At 41.6% G+C, this 18,382-nt stretch overlaps 1 protein-coding gene across 1 annotated transcript; it reads right to left on the bottom strand.

Moving 5' to 3' along the window:
* Positions 1-466: 466 nt before the first annotated feature.
* LOC308289802 (protein NLRC3-like) lies at positions 467-2,667 on the bottom strand (the record flags this gene model as incomplete). The annotated part of the gene is made up of 2 exons (XM_080731554.1): positions 467-2,244; positions 2,655-2,667. The coding sequence occupies 2 exons, from the start codon at positions 2,665-2,667 to the stop codon at positions 467-469; spliced, it is 1,791 nt and encodes a 596-aa protein (XP_080587680.1).
* Positions 2,668-18,382: the final 15,715 nt, after the last annotated feature.

Below are 18,382 nucleotides of genomic sequence, written 5' to 3'. Positions count from 1 at the left end.
CTCCACTGCCTCTGAACCATGTCATTCTCTTTTCAGCTTGCAACAAGCAACCCACCTCCATCCCCAACACCACCTAGTCTCCTTTGTCAAGAGTTAAGACGGAGGTTCACCTGTACTGCCACCACCAGCGTCTAGACTCCATGGGGGGCTCTCCCTATTAAATTCTAATCTATATGTATAATGTTATTTAAACATAATTATATGTTTAATGTTAATGGAGTCTAATTGCCAAACATGTATTCTGCAAACATGTATTTTGTATTTATTCTTTGCTATTATTCAAGTAAATATTTTATTGTTCAAATCGGTGTGATCTCTCCTTTATTGAACGGCCGTTGTAACTTTGAGGTGTGTGTGTGCGTGCGTGTGTGCGTGTGTGCGTATCACTGTTGATTTAACTATCATGTTTAGTTATAGTGTAGTGGTGTGAAGGTACAGTACATTGTTTCTGTTCTAAGTTTTCTATTCACATGACTACTAACCGAGCCTTTCTGCTGTTCCTCACAGCTGGGATGAGTCTGCGTCGGCCCTCCTCTGATGTGTTGTATTTGTCCAGGTCCAACTCCTCCAGAACATCCTCTGACATCTGCAGCATGGCGGCCAGAGCTGAACACTGGGTTGGAGACAGTTCTGTCTTTGATCTGTCCCCTGACTTCAGGTACTGTTGGATCTCCTGATGCACTGAGTGGTCGTTCATCTCCATCAAACAGTGGAAGATGTTGATACATCTGTCAGGAGAGGCAAGGGGATCATTCATCTCCTTCAGGTTGTTGATGGCTCTCTGGATGCTCTCTGGACGGTACTGTGTCTGAACCAGTAGACCTCCTAACAGACTCTGGTTGGACGGCAGTGAGAGACCATGAAGGAAGCGGAGAAACAGGTCCAGGTGACCATTCTTACTCTCTATGGCTTTACGGTTGGCTCCGGACAGGAAGTCCTCCAAGGAGTCACTGGGGTAAACACGTCCCCTTCTGTCACGTCCCAGGAATGCCTTCAGTACCTTCATGTTCTTCTTTGTGAAACAGTGGAACAGGTAGACTGCAGCCAGAAACTCCTGGATGATCAGATGAACAAAGCAGTAGACTGCTCTCTGGAAGAGCACGCCCTCTCTTTTGAAGATCTCTGTGCACACTCCTGAGTACAGCGAGGCGTCTTTCACATCCAAACCACACTCTTCCAGGTCTTCTTGGTAGAACATGATGCTGCCTTTCTCCAGATGTTCAAACGCCAGCCTGCCCAGCTTCAGAAGAACTTCCCTGTCCTTCTCCATGATCTGCTGTTGATTCTCTCTCTCTTTTCTGTTTCTTTTCTTGTTTCTTTTTTCCCCCTGATGAGGCTCATCATACTTCAGGTCCTTCCTCTTTGTCTGGACCAACAGGAAGTGGCAGCACATGGCAGTCAGGGTCGTGGGCAGCTGTCCTGTCTCGTCTGTCTTCACCATGTCCTCCAGAACGGTAGCGCTGATCCAACAGAAGACTGGGATGTGACACATGATGTGGAGGCTCTTTGACGTCTTCATGTGTGAGATGATTCTGCTGGCCAGCTCCTCATCACTGAACCTCTTCCTGAAGTACTCCTCCTTCTGTGGATCTGTGAACCCTCGTACTTCTGTCACCAGGTCAACATATGCAGGAGGGATCTGATTGGCTGCTGCAGGTCTGGTGGTTATCCAGATGAGAGCCAATGGGAGCAGATTCCCCTCGATGAGGTTTGTCAACAGCCCGTCTACTGATGATGTCACTGTGACATCAGAGATGATGTCATTGTTGAAGTTGAAGGACAACCTGCTTTCATCCAAACCATCAAAGATGAAGCCAACCTTCCAGACAGCGAGCTGCTCTGCTGTGACCTTCTTCAACGTTGGATGGAAAACATGGATCAGTGAGAGAAGACTGTGCTGCTCATCTCTGACCAAGTTCAGCTCCCGGAATGAGAAGGGAACCAGGAGAATGACATCTTGATTTTCCAAACCCTTTGCCCAGTCCAGAGCGACCTTACGCACAGAGAAGGTTTTTCCAATGCCAGCGACTCCCTTGGTCAGAACTCTTCTGATTGGTGTCTCTCTGCCAAGGAGGAGGGGCTTAAAGATGTCACAGCAGTTGATTGGTTGGTCATGGAGGGTGTTCTTCTTGGAGAGCGTCTCAAGCTGGTAGACCTCATGTTGGTTATTAACCCCTTCACTCTCTCCCACTGTGATGTAGAGCGCTGTGAAGATGCTGCTGAGGGAGGGCACTTCAGTGACGTCTGTCACACGATCCAGACTGTTCAAAGTGATCTTATAAACCTTTAAATCCTCCTGCACACTGACACCTGCTATGAGAAGACAATGAAGACATTTTAAACATTCAGTTGGATTTATCACTTTACATGCTTACAGCTGTGTATGCACAATATTAATTTAACCACTTAAACCCCAGCATCTGTATTCTAGGGAAAACTTTGACAGAAAATAGAAGATCTACAAACTTACAAGCTGATCTGTAAGCTTGTAGGTCTGCTATTTTAGTTAAATGTTTAGAGTGTTGAGATAAAACAGAAAATACACTAGTATAGAGCCCTGAGGGTCTCCACAAAACAACACATGGGGTTTACGTGGTTAATAAAACTAAGAAAAACAGGCAAAAGAAACAACAGTGGATCACTGGTTTTCATACAGAGTTGATACATGTTTAGCATCATTATTTAAAATGGATACTGATGATGACACATTGTGGACATTTAGTATGACAATGTCTTCTGTAATGTCAAACACTTCAGTTATTAACTGTGTTAATTAATATACATTGTGTCCAGTCTTACTCTGTCCACTGCTGGTCTGAATGGGTGTCTTCAGTCCAGGTGTGGTCTGACTGGGTGTCTTCAGTCCAGGTGTGGTCTGACTGGATGTCTTCAGTCCAGGTGTGGTCTGAATGGGTGTCTTCAGTCCAGGTGTGGTCTGACTGGGTGTCTTCAGTCCAGGTGTGGTCTTAAAGAGGCGGTGCCATAGTTTTGTACTTTTTCTGGTTTTCATGTGTCTAGGAGGTTGACAGTACTTTATTAGACCCCCTGGTGTGGTTGTTATGAGCAATTATGTATTCTCTCTGTATTTGGCTTTTTAGCTGGAGGCTAGCCACCTTGTGCCACCTAACTTCAGCTGGGTCACCACCCACCATGACAACCACACATACCAATGAACTGGTGGGTGTGGCCACTTAAAAACATAATTTGAACTCTTTCTGTACACTTATTTTGGAAAGAAATATTCCTCCTAGTATAATCATAATAGTAGATAATCATGTTTTATAGGGGGCAAAATCATGGCACCCAATCTTTAATGCATTCTACAAACACACATTAATTACATTATTCAGTGAAATAGAGAACATGAAACTATCATTCCATTATTCACCAGCAAGCACTGAGCAGGAACATAATAGCTTATCTACAAACTCACACTGCAATGTGTTGTGAGCTTGGAGGCTATTTCCTCGTCTATATTTGCTGTGTGTGGCTGTGTGCATAAAGGATGCTGATAGTTCATGTCTTGTGTCCATAATGTTTGTACAGAACCAGACTGGGAACAGAGCCCATGTAAATGACATGTGACACCATGACTGTCCAAAATGACATGAGAATAACACAAAGCATACTGTATCTCCACCAGGCCGGGTTGGCTACAGTATCAGTCTTTGACCAATGGTTGAAGACTCATTGGCCAAAATATAAAGTGGGCTGGTATAGCGCCACCAGGAAAATATATACATAATGCAGGGATTGGCTTCCTCTACCTATTGGCAGTGTGCACAAAAAATGTGTCTCTTTTCACTTTGTCATGTTATAGTGTTATATATTGTGTAGGAGGATTGACATACTGTGTGTGTGGAGGTCCAGGTTCATCACTGAAGACAGGACCATGTCCTTTAGACGCGTCACTCTTCATAGACACACAGCTGGGTGTTGGAGACTCTGCTCTGTGACTTCTGGAATCATACAATGTTTATACATTTATCATGTGAATGAAAATGTCATTTCATTTGTATGAGAGAGTAGAACTGTTTTGGCTCTTCAATGTTGAAACCACAGGAAAAACTGTAAAAATAGCAATAGAAACAGTAATGAAAAGTCCGACAGACAGATATTCCTATATCTATTTCCTGCTCTATATTTCCTGCTCTATAGCTAGAATAAAAAGAGAAGGATATCACACTGGGTGTGTCCCAGCCGTGGTACCGGGGTATGGCACATGGGCACATTGGGCAGTACAATCTGGCCTGCACCCACACTTTGGCTCAGTAGATGGCGGCGTGTAAACATTAAATGGTAGTGTTTGTTTTGTCCTACTTTAAGTGCCTGCTGGGGACTTGCTCTTTGCTCAAATTAAATGTTCTTATGCCACAAAACAAGTAGGCTTATTTGGTGCCCTAATAGGCACAACTATGTGTTGCATATTCTGAATGAATATAAGTTATAGAAATCCATCGGATTCTCATCTACTGCTGTTTTACTGATATTTTGTGTAAGTGCTTATAAATAAATTAAATTGTGCGGTCTGTTGATTTTTTTGCACCATACAAGTACGGCACACAAGTTAAGACATATGCTTCAAAGTACAGGATTATATAAAAGCATCCCTCTGAAGACCAATTATTTCCCACAATTGTTTGATTTAAAACTTTATTAGAAGTTTGCATAGGAAAAGGTATTTTCATAACAGCTGGTACAAGGTCAACTAAGAGGATAAACACCTCCAAAGAGCCTTGGGGTTGTTTCAATTGGGGTCCTTTAAAAAAAACAGCACTATGCAGAAAATATAAGAAAACCTGCAGCTGTTTAGGTGATGAGTGGAGAGAGAACAAAACAAACAAACACACACCTCGCTCTACTGAGAACGGATCATGATCTTTTTTATCTAGTGCCTCTGCTGGAACACTCCACCATGGCAGTTCCTGTTAACACTGCGCATGTGCAATACCCCGGTACCACGCTGGGACACGCCCAGTGTGATATCCTTCCTTTTTATTCTAGCTCTATAGTTGCGGTGTGTGTGTGTGTGTGTGTGTGTGTGTGTGTGTGTGTGTGTGTGTGTGTGTGTGTGCAGTGCATATAAAAATCTATACATTGCTCGCCATGACTGCATTGTCGACTTAGTGTCCAATGCAGTTAGAAAATGTGTGCCATCTAGTGCAGCAATGCATAAACATTCCAGAGTGTTACCGGATTGGTTTGATTGTGCTTATGATGTCTTTGCTAGCATCCCAAACACACCAGATATTGTTTTTGTTGACCCCAGACACAGAGAGGTTCTGATTTTGGAGGTGGGTTGTGTTTTCGACCTGTACATGGACCAGGCTTTCCAAGACAAGCACTCTAAGTACCAACCATTGCTTGAAATCATAACAGATCTTGGGTATAGATGTCGTTTCTCTATACTCATATTTGGAAGCCTGGGCCATGTACATAAATTGACCAAGAGTGGTCTAGCAATCGCCGGCATGACAAAGGCCAAGGCCAAACAGCTCTCACAATACTGCTCTGTTTCAGCAGTTATTGGCAGTTTGTCTGTGTGGAGAAGAAGGTGCTATGTATATCCATGAAGTGTCCATGAAATATCAAAACCCGTTAATATTTGTTTCCCTGTAAATTAATTGTAATTTGTGGATTCAAATAAAGAATTAAAATGTGTGTGTGTGTGTGTGTGTGTGTGTGTGTGTGTGTGTGTGTGTGTGTGTGTGTGTGTGTGTGTGTGTGTGTGTGTGTGTGTGCGTGCGTGTGTGTGTGTGTGTGTGTGTGTGTGGGTGCGCCCGCGCATGCGCACGTGTGTGTGTGTAAAGCAGAGTTCCCCAATGGGCGGCCCGCGGGAGTTATTGTCTGGCCCCCACCAACCCCAGTAAATCAGTTGTCATCTTTAAATAGGTTGTTCTTTTGATCTGTATATGGAAACTTGCTTCATATCCAAATGATAAATGCAAAACGAACGGTTTTGGGACATACAAGATTTTCACCCGACAACGACGATATCTGAACTGTCGCTTGAGTAGTGGAAACACCACCGTCGCACCCTGCAATGTTGTGGCCCTCGGCTTCGTACCCTAGACATAATTCGGTCCTTGGGGAAAACTAATCGGGGAACCCTGGTGTAAAGGCTCAGTGCAGACGAAATGTTCCAATATAAAGGATGCTGATAGTTAATGTATTGTGTCCATAATGTTTGTACAGAACCAGACTGGGAACAGAACCCATGTAAATGACATGTGACACCATGACTGACCAACATGACATGAGAATAAGTAGAACAGAGCGCATACTGTATCTACACCAGGCCGGGTTGGCTACAGTATCAGTCTTTGAACAATGGTTCAAGACTCATAGGCCAAAATGTAAAGTGGGCTGGTATAGCGCCACCATGAAAATATAAACATAATGCAGGGATTGGCTTCCTTGGCCTATTGGCAGTGTGCACAAGAAATGTGTCTCTTTTCAATCTAGTAGTTTGCATAATTGGCCACAGACAGACAGACAGACAGACAGACAGACAGACAGACAGACAGACAGACAGACAGACAGACAGACAGACAGACACATGCCCTTAAACTTGGCAGAGATAACAGTCACTTCACCACTGAACACATTGGTGTGATTTGCACCACTTCATTCCCAAACTGATCTCTAAGTTTATAGCGAACGATTGAATGTCTTGTTCTATAGTAATTGTCACATATAACCTAGCATGAGATCACTTTGTCATATTATAGTGTTATATATTGTATAGGAGGATTGACATACTGTGTGTGTGGAGGTCCAGGTTCATCACTGAAGAGAGGACCATGTCCTTTAGACGCGTCACTCTTCATAGACACACAGCTGGGTGTTGGAGACTCTGCTCTGTGACTTCTGGAATCATACAATGTTTATACATTTATCATGTGAATGAAAAAGTCATTTCATTTGTATGAGAGAGTAGAACTGTTTTGGCTCTTCAATGTTGAAACCACAGGAAAAACTACAAGAATAGCAATAAAAACACCAATAAAAACTCATTGTAAAGACAGATATTCCTATCTGTTTCCTCCTCTATATTTGCTTTCTCTCTCTCTCTCTCTCTGTGTGTGTGTGTGTGTGTGTGTGTGTGTGTGTGTGTGTGTGTGTGTGTGTGTGTGTGTGTGTGCGTGCGTGCGTGCGTGCGTGTGTGTGTGTTTTTGAAAAGGCTCAGTGCAAATGGGATGAATGACATTTTTTCTATTGATTACTCATGCCATGGAGACTTGAGGTCAATAATATTTTTTTGTATTTGTCGCATTCCTAAGAAAATATTTTTACTACAGTAAATTTACCCCAATTGATTCTGGAAGGGGACCCGAATGCATTTAGGTCTCCATCCGGAATCAATGGGGGTAAATTTACTCTAACACAATTTTTGTCTTAGGAATGTGACAAATACAAAAATATAGTCTCCATGGGGTGAGTAATCAATAGAAATAATAAGTAAATGACTTGTGACACCATGAATGTCCAAAATGACATGAGAATAAGTAGAACGGAAAGCAAACTGTATCCAGTGGATTGATATGGATTTTTGAAGTGGTGGCCCTCTAAATTCATGACGTCACGTGCACACACATGTGTACATGCAGATGTTATTGCGCATGCCTGCCGCACGATGCTAATAGTTGAAATACTGTAGGCTATTCAACAACACACAACATTGTTAATGTAATTATATTTCTTATTATTTAGTTACATTTGTTTCAATTCATGTATTTTCCTTTAGGTTTTATATAAAATAACTTTACATAGACTCATCCACACAGTAAAGTCTGCTAGCTCCATTCCTCTCCCTCCGCTATGCAGCTGTGACAAAATGAGCGATTTAAACGCTTTATTTCAACACGCTGCTTCGTTTTTCTTCCACGCTTGAGAAGTAAACAGATGAGAGACCGGTAGAGGACCTTTACTTTTTGGATAGAATGTTCACAAGAGGTAAGAAGTGTTCACGAACGGCAGAGCTTCCCCCCAATTGACCGATTGTGGATGACAAGAGTGAGGAACCTCATCTCGGAGCTGCATAGCGGAGGGAGAGGTTCCCAAAGGAGCTAAAAGTCTACAAAGAATGCAAGGCCAACGTTCTGCTGGTCGCATATACAAGTGTAAATGAGGACGTAGGTGAGAACTGCCTACCAGAGTATTGTTATGCAAAGCAGCCAGGTTGGGGATTGAAGTGTAGTGTTGACCGTGGGTCACACACCTTGACCACGTGCGTGCACGTGCGTGTGTGTGTGTGTGTGTGTGTGTGTGCGCATGTGGGGCACGTGTGCGTGCAGCTTGATACGTCTGGGCTCACCGAGCCCAAACGAGCCCACGGCATCTAACCCCACACTGTATCTCCACCAGGCCGGGTTGGCTACATTATCAGTCTGTGATGGTTGAAGACTCATTTGCCAAAATATAAAGTGGGCTGGTATAGCGCCACCATGAAAATATATACATAATGCAGGGATTGGCTTCCTCTGCCTATTGGCAGTGTGCAGAAGAAATGTGACTCTTTTCAATCTAGTAGTTTGCTAGATTAGCCACAGACAGAGAGACAGAAAACAGGCTGATGCTTGGCCTTCAGTCTGGCAGAGATAAAAATCACTTCACCACTGAACACCATATTGTTGTGATTTGTACCACTTCAATCACAAACTGAACACTAAGTTAATAGCTAATGATTGAATACGAACACGTCTTGTTTTATAGTAATTTGCACATATAACTTAGCATGAGATCACTTTGTCATGTTATAGTGTTATATATTGTATAGGAGGATTGACATACTGTGTGTGTGGAGGTCCAGGTTCATCACTGAAGAGAGGACCATGTCCTTTAGACGCGTCACTCTTCATAGACACACAGCTGGGTGTTGGAGACTCTGCTCTGTGACTTCTGGAATCATACAATGTTTATACATTTATCATGTGAATGGAAACTTATTTTTATTTGTATGAGAGAGTAGAACTATTTGGCTCCTCAATGTTGAAACCACAGGAAAAACTGTAAAAATAGCAATAGAAACAGTATTAAAAAGTCAGACAGACAGATATTCCTATCTATTTCCTGCTCTATATTTGCTGTGTGTGTGTGTGTGTGTGTGTGTGTGTGTGTGTGTGTGTGTGTGTGTGTGTGTGTGTGTGTGTGTGTGTGTGTGTGTGTGTGTGTGTGTGTGTGTGTTGCTGCGTGCGTGCGTGTGTGTGTGTGTGTGTGTGTGTGTGTGTGTGTGTTTGCGCATGAAAAGGCTCAGTGCAAATGTGATGAAATGTTTACAATAAAGGATGCTGATAGTTAATGTCTTGTTTCCTTAGGGGCCTTTCTCACCCAAAGTCCTTTTAGGAGGTCCGGATCAGAGACCAAATGTTTACATTGTTGCATTTTGCATTTGGTCCGGTTAGCGTTTACACAGAAGGGATGCAGAATTTGCAGACACGTTGTCAGCGTTCTTCTTGTACCAATAAAAACTATAAAATAATGTATACTCCTAAATGTTAAGCGTGCCATAATAACTTTATATGCGGTGGCGCATGCTTAACCCTTAAGTTCTGTTCGGGTCATTTTGACCCGTTTTACATTTTCATTTGATAAAATAGGTAGAAGTTTACATTTGTTCCACCTGAAACTCACTGGCCTTAAAGATTCTTCTGAGATGAACGTGTAAAAAAAATATTTTTGCACTACACCCATGCTACATCCCTCTCATATTTTTTGAACCTTAAGTGCTGTTCGGGTCATTTTGAAGCACACAATTATGCACAGAAATACACAGTATTGTGCCAAAACACAGACACACAGCCCCCCCCTTCTAACACCCCCCTTCCGAAGCCCCCCTGTCTGATTTCTATTTTTTCCTATAAGCATGAGCAATATTGCCCAGTATTAAATAAAGTAGTTTTTTTACATGAATTCCAGCTAAATCAGTAAAAACGCCTAGCTCGTTCAGTGTTTAATGTGATATAGCAAAGCAGAAATGCAAACATTTACCATATATATCATATGAATTGTTTGGTATTGAGTCAAAGTCAATGTATCATGATGATTTGTTAAGTTAAAATTTATATTAGTGTTGTTTTTTTTAAACCAAATATCTCCCGGGTCAAAATGACCCGAACAGAACGAAGGTGTAGTGAATCTGAACAGAACTTAAGGGTTAAAAAGAACAGATCTAACAGGAATTGGATGCTATATAGATCTGTGGATTTAGCCCTGAAACATGACTGCCGTGCTAAGGAATCCTATAGCCTATACTGTACTATCATGCAAATCAGTTATTTTTGCGCACCGCACACGATGACATCTTACTGCCGTCCCAACAACAATGTGAAGAGTTTGACTCATGCCTTTCCTCTGTATAGAAGGATTGACATACTGTGTGTGTGGAGGTCCAGGTTCATCACTGAAGAGAGGACCATGTCCTTTAGAGTGATCACTCTTCATAGACACACAGCTGGGTGTTGGAGACTCTGCTCTGTGGATGTGATGTTTGTCATCTTCCTTCTTGTTCTCCATGTTGCTCTTTATTAAACCTGTCAAGATTACAGTCAATAAAATAGAGAGAGAGAGAGAGAGAGAGAGAGAGAGAGAGAGAGAGAGAGAGAGTTTAGTTGCTGACAACACATTTCTTTTCACCGCAGTAATATCATTCTGTATTATCAACATGCCAATGACATCTACGTTGAAATATTAAAGGAGTAGTTCAACCCCAAAATGACTTTTTTTCTATTGATTACTCATGCCATGGAGAGTAGAGTTCAATAATATTTTTTGTTTTTTGTCACATTCCTAAGACAAAAATTTGATTTGAGTAAATTTACCCCCATTCATTCCGGATGGTGACCCGTTTTGAAACGGGTCACCATCCGAAATGAATGGGGGTAAATTTATTGTTATCACATTTATGTCTTAGAAAAAAACTAAAAATATTATTGAACTCTAGTCTCCATGGCATGAGTAATCAATAGAAAAAAATACATTTTGGGGTTGAACTACTCCTTTAACTGTGCTATGAGGCAACAATATCACCATCGTAATGTTGAGACTACAGTAGATGAACAACAATATCACCATCATAATGATGAGACTACAGTAGATGCAGATGCATGCAGTAGCTCTTGTCAACCAACAGGTGTCCTACTGCACCACAGAATTGAAATATCACAATAGAAGAACAGGGAGATGCTCATGTTCCAACAGAACTGGTAGACCTTTGAATATCATGTTAATAATACTATTGATTAACATACTTTACCCTGGTTAAAATAATGTTTCATTCACTAAACCAAGTCATGGACTGCTGGCAGCTTTGAGATGTCGGTTAGTTCAACAGTTCCTTTGTATTAAAATATTTAAAATATACAGTACATATTTTTCTTGATTGGATTACAATTATTTTGATTCTAAAACTGTTAATTGTAACATTGCTTACTACATTCACAAACACTAAATACTCAAAAGGAAACCAACCAAACCACACCACACCCTTAAAACAACTTATCCCTCACATAGGCAGCCTCCTCTTATATTCAAGCAGATCAGTAGACCATAGAAGCTGGGATCAAGTCTATCTGCATGAATTGCACATCTGGTCTCCAACGGAAACGCTCCGTGTTTGCATGTGTGCTTCATTCCACTAGCAGTGTGTTTGTGTGTGTGCATGCAAATAACCGGATACAGTAGGCGGGCTCCAGACCGGATGACACTGTTAACTCACAATGAAAACGACAAGGTTTCAGCCGAGTGGGAAAAGACTGCAGAGTGCAACGCTGAAGCAGCAGGTTTACCGTCATAAAAGGTCATAAATAATTATACCAAATGCATGTGTCACTTATAGGGTTAAATAATCAACATAATTATGTAATAATGTTCTGCTCTGTCTAAATAACCCTCTAAGGCCCACGGTTGTAATATTACAACGTTTGTATTTTATCCAAAAAAAGGTTTAAATCATTTTATTTTAGCTCCCCCTACCACCTAAACATCACCATTGGATTCTATTGTTTAGTATTACAATGCCATTGGCCACAATATTTGCATATAAATACCCCCCACAGGGGCTGACATTCACACCCGCCACACCCGCTGACATTCCAGAGTTTTGACGAACAACATCTCACTTTTTCATGGAAGCTATTCCTCACAAAAACATAAGTAAAATGCCTGTACTATTTTTTTTTTGGTGATCATTAGAATGTCTAGAACATGTACATATGTTATTATTGTGAAAAATATCCCCCATATGTAAATTAGAGCAGGATTTATGATTTATGATTCATGGCTATAAAACCTTACAAAAACATTTTTTTGAAAAAAACATTACATCTTCCTCTTAATAGGACTCCTACAACACCATCTGATTTTTTTCAATTTTTTATTTCAAGTATTTCTATATGTGGGCCTTAGAGGGATAAGTATTTTGCTGGTGACATCAATCATAATTCATAACCAGATTAACCACAGAGAACAAGTACAGACAGGCAGACTAGACAACAGGGAGTGGTAGCTTTAGTAGAAACCAGAAGCATAAAGTAGCCTATAAACTGTTCCTGTGAGAACCAAGTGGTTCTAGTAGTGAATATTAAAACAACAACACTTACTTTACGTAAAGTTGGTTAAGTTTGGTCCATTCTGTTTTGTTTTGTCATCCGCACAGACTGTCAAGTTCACAGTTGTTGTCGTGTCTCAAAATGGTTCCTGAGCTGCGCACTTTAATTTCCTTTATAATGTGACTTTGACCCGCCTCTACAGCTCTAGGGCTACAGTCAGTTAGATGATATCGTCATACACAGGTGAACACATCATAGTCAGGGAACGAGTTGGGCAAGTCCCACCATGTCTCATTCCAACTCCAAGTTATTATGTTATGAGTAGCCTATGCTATGACTGTAGTCAGTGTTTAAACACACAATAGAAGATCATTGGGCTGACTGACGTGAGGACAGGGTTCACCCTGCATGAAAACTGAAATACAAATGGCAAAATAGCCTATTCACACAACAGACAGACAGACAGACAGACAGACAGACAGAGTCTTTTCACAGCTGTTGAAGAGCCCTCTGCTGTCAGACTGTCCATGTTTGCATATTATCCCTTTGTAATTTAAATTGACAGTGGTGTTACCTGTCAAACCGTGACCATTTAGTAGGTCTGGTATACACACGGCTATCCTGACCTTATGAACTCCATAGTAATCACAACAATGGTTTTAGGTGAATTTGCCTGAAACCAATAAAATTAACAGAAGAAGCAGATTTACAGTGAAAAAGGGGAGGTAAGATGCGGTTCATATCCAGTCTATATTCTAATCTTATTGTATCTTTATCACTGGCTGTTGCTGCTGCTGTTGTTGCTGTTGTTATATGACACCTAGCTATATGACACCCAGGTCTCTCTCTCTCTCTCTCTCTCTCTCTCTCTCTCTCTCTCTCTCTCTCTCTCTCTCTCTCTCTCTCTCTCTCTCTCTCTCATGGCCATTGGCCAACTCAACTGCTGCTGAAGACAAGTGATTTACAGTAAAGTAGAGAGAGAGAGGGAGGCAGGGAGATTTGGCACATCAAAGCATTATGATTATGAATACCACATAATAATAAACTAATGACAGAGTACAGCATCTTGCAATGGGCCTGGTGTACAAGATACACTACACCTCCAAGATACCCATGTACCTGACAAACTACTGGTGTACAAGATACAATACACCTCCAAGATACCCATGTACCTGACAAACTAAAGGTCAAGGATGTCCACGATCAAACACCAGAGGCAGCTCCACTAATTATGTTTAATGTAGATTTAAACTAAACCAGGCTCTAATTCGTTCTCCTGCTATACCACCAACATGTGGAACGCCCTAACGCAAGCCTTAAAGGAGAGCAAATCCCTAGCCTCCTTCAAAATTGGCCACCTTCAGACGGCTGCTGCTACTAGTGACTTGTGTAAATAAGCTGTAAAGCTTACTAGGATCTCCTTTAAGTTGACCTTGTACCAGTAACATTTGTACTGTCATGAAACTGTACTATTTTTCTATTGCAAACTGCTAATAAACTCTTCAATCAATCAATACCATATATTGATTGATTGATTGATTGATTGATTGATTCATTCATTGATTCATTCATTCATTCATTCATTCATTGATTGATTAATTGGTTGATTGATTGATTGATTCATTTCATTCATTCATTCATTCATTCATTCATTCATTCATTCATTCATTCCTTCATTCATTCATTCATTCATTCATTCATTTATTCATTCATTCATTTCATTTTATTTTATTTCCAGCTCATTGGACAACAGATAGATATGCAATGTGCATGTGTGCATTTGAGCAAGACAATCACATTAATAATAAAGTATCAAGAAAGTCCAAAGCACATGTTGTCAAGTCCATATGACAGAGTAATTAGGTGTCCCAAGATCCTGGAAAAGGGGAAGGGAGAAGCATAGTGCTTATCAAGCCCTACCCCTGGCTCAGTTTGCAAGATAATAGAAATAATGGTAATAATAATGATTAATAGACAAAATAGATTAAGATTAGCACATCATACATCATACAACATATCCCTCCCACCCCTGTGACTATCCCATGTGAGAGTCAAGACAGCAAAGAGCTCTACAGGCACAAGTGTCACTGTGGAGTGGGCGGTATGATAATAGTTATAGTAATATTTTATTATATATTCTCGTTATGATTATAGGAAATTCAGTAATTATATATTAATTGGTATACTTTATGAAAATAGGCTATAAGTATGTCATAGGTGCTATAGGTGCTATAGTTACTTCAGTATTGTCAAGTTTATATTATAATACGGTGTATGATAAACAGTCAAATTTCCATCAATTGAGTAGTTGTTCTTCCTGTCAAATAATACTTTTTTTCATACTTTTGAATTGGTATATGCTGGTGCTTTTTTTGAATGTCATCAGCTAGCCCACTCCACAGTGACACTCCACAGGATGAGACAGACATGGATTTGAGGGTTGTATGGACTAGCGGTTGTTCAAAGTCTAAGGGGTTTCTTAGGTCATAGTAACTTTCTTTCTCTGGCAATCTGTTTTGAATATGGGTTGGAAGTGATTTTTTTTTATCTTTAAACATGATTTGGGCTGTTTTGAATTTGACTAGATTGGGGAACTTTAGAATGAGGGAATCGTAGAAGAGAATGTTTGTGTGATCACGGTAGCCAGTGTTGTTTATGACTCTTACAGCTTTTTTTTGTAGTATGTGAAGTGAATGAGTTGCTGTTTTGTGTGTGTTTCCCCATATAGCCAGGGAATATTAATAAAAACCTGGGAATAAACTCCTTACCAAACAATTTCTTCACCAATGTGTTCGTAAAGGTAACATATCTAACAAAGATTGAAATGCAACATCCCTAGGAAAATCTTTGACAGCTAGGGTAATTCTGGGTCTCATTTACTTACTAAAAAAATGGGAAAAAATGACTCCCAAAAAATATGCTTTAAGTGGGATGTGAGGGGTCTACCTAGGTGTTTTTAATTCATTGGGCTTAAACATTCATTGGGCTAAAACAGACCATAACAATGATGGTTTAGTGATGAGGCATCACTTTTCACAGTGGCACTTTTCCCTGGGGGTCCGTACAGGGCGCGAGTTTCTAAATTCTAGGAGAGCCAAGGCAAAACCACGCCCCGGACTCATTTTTGAAGCTTGTGATTGGCTGAACCGGAGATAGGGAGCGCTCCATTGTAGTCGCTTGGACCGCGGCAGAGGTGCACCAAAACCTGAACCTATCCTCAACCATTCCTAACCCTAACCCCAACTCTTACCCTAAACCCTAACCCTAACTCTAACCTTAACCTTAACCTTAACCCTAACTCTAACCCTAACCCTAACCTAACCTAACCTAACCTTAACCTCAGTAAAAACAGACGCTGAGTAGCTAACCTGCCGACGCTGGTGAAAACGAGCGCTCCTTGCCTTAGCTCTCCTAGAATTTAGAAACTCGCGTACAGGGCCGGGGGTCTTCAAGGTTGTGGTGTGGCAGGCAAGGAGTGTGTGTGGAAAATTTCACATGGATAGGGGCAACGATGGCCGAGATATGAGTAGGGCAAAAGTGTGATGTGACGTGACGTGACTGACTGACTGACTGACTGACTGCTGACTGACTGACGGACGGACCGACGGACGGACGGACGGACTGACAGCCGGTGGATGTTTTGATAGTAACTGCGACCTGACGGTCGCAACAAAGAGCCTTCTTTGTTCCCTATGGAGACACAAATAGCCTGCTTTGTTCCCTATGGAGACACAAAGAGCCTGCTTTGTTCCCTATGGAGACACAAAGAGCCTGCTTTGTTCCCTATGGAGACACAAAGAGCCTGCTTTGTTCCCTATGGAGACACAAAGAGCCTGCTTTGTTCCCTATGGAGACACAAAGAGCCTGCTTTGTTCCCTATGGAGACACAAAGAGCCTGCTTTGTTCCCTATGGAGACACAAAGAGCCTGCTTTGTTCCCTATAGAGACCCAAAGAGCCTCTTTTGTTCCCTATAGAGACACAAAGAGTCTCCTCAAATTATTGTCGCAGGAATGTGATAAAAACAAACAAAGAAAAATGTCCATGAATTCAGTCTCCATGGGGTGAGTAATGGATAGAAAAAAACAACATTTTGGGGGTGAAAATCCATTTAACACCATAGAGTTTAAAATCACTTATCCTGCAACAATCTTTATGCGTTGATCAGTTTTACTGGCAAAACTAAATGGAGTCCAGTCTCTTCAGGTGAATCAAACTAAATGGAGTCCAGACTCTTCAGGTGAATCAAACTAAATGGAGTCCAGTCTCTTCAGGTGAATCAAACTAAATGGAGTCCAGACTCTTCAGGTGAATCAAACTAAATGGAGTCCAGTCTCTTCAGGTGAATCAAACTAAATGGAGTCCAGACTCTTCAGGTGAATCAAACTAAATGGAGTCCAGACTCTTCAGGTGACGGTGAATCAACTCACTAACAGTTGTGTGTTGTTCTCAATCCTATTGAGGACGGACTGCCCCGCCCCTTTATGAAACAATGTGGTACATTGACCTGCAGCCATATCACGCATGCACGCACGCACGCACGCACGCACGCACGCACACACGCACGCACGCACGCACACACACACACACACACACACACACACACACAAACACACACACACACACACACACACGGTCAATGTTTAACCATATTGTGTGACTGGTAAGATAAGACACCATGCTTGTTCTCTCTCAGTGATGTATAAATGGGTAGAAACAGAGCCAACCTGCAAAGCAGAAGTTTCAGCCAGGGTTCCATTCCAAGCCCTGCTACGTGTCACCATGTCTATGAATTATCTGAACCCCTAACTGTGATAGAGGTCACCTGGGTGGAGATAAATGTTTACCCAGGGGAGTGTTTTCTGCTGGTGTTTCAGTCCGAGTGTATCAAAGGGTGCGTTCGGAAATGCGCACCGGGTCTGGTTAGGGTTAGTGTTAGGGTTAGTTTTAGGCATAGTTTTACTGAGGTTAGGGTTAGGGTTAGGGTTAGGGTTGGGTTTAGGCATAGTTTTACTGAGGTTAGGATTAGGGTTGGGTTTAGGCACTCACTACACTGAGCACACACCCGGTGCGCATTTCCGAACGCACCCTTTTGACTGAAACTCGGACTGAAACACCGGCAGAAAACACTCTCCCGTTTCCCCAGCAGGATCAACTAGATCTAATCATAATTAATGGGTGGGGGGTGTCTACATTTCAAAGTTTTAAAGACAAATTCTTATACAGAATAATGGAGTGTTGGTCTGAATGAATCCAGTGGCGTCAGTTCAGAAAAAGCTAAGGTATGGCAACATGACTGGTGTCTTGCACGCGCGTGAAGCACCAGTCATGTTGCCATACCTTAGCAACAGGTATGATACATTTTTTTCCCCCTGTTTCTACGGTTTCTTGGGCTGGATATGGCAGCCTGGAACGGTTTTTCAAGTGCAGCTATACAGGAGTGTATAAAACAGAACAGACGATACGGTATGTCTTTAAACTAAACAGGAGTTTCTTCTAAACGTCCGCAAGTGCTCTTGGCATGGTGCCAGACTGCACCCATCTCTCTCTGTGAGTCAAACCAGTCCAACAGCAACAGACCAGAGACAAACACACAGAAAGACAGGACCAAACACACAGAGACAAACACACAGAAACACAGGACCAAACACACAGAGACAAACACACAGAAACACAGGACCAAACACACAGAAACAAACACACAGAAAGACAGGACCAAACACAACTCTCTCTAAGGCCTCCCATGCATGACATGGATTCTTGTATAAAAACATTTTACTGCAAAAGTGGTGAAATTGATATAAAGTCATAAGCTAAACCCAAATTAAAAAGGCTG

Source organism: Nannobrachium achirus, assembly GCF_963921795.1.
Source record: "Nannobrachium achirus genome assembly, chromosome: 1".
NCBI lineage: Eukaryota > Metazoa > Chordata > Actinopteri > Myctophiformes > Myctophidae > Nannobrachium > Nannobrachium achirus.
This window is presented reverse-complemented; position numbering and strand designations above follow the sequence as displayed.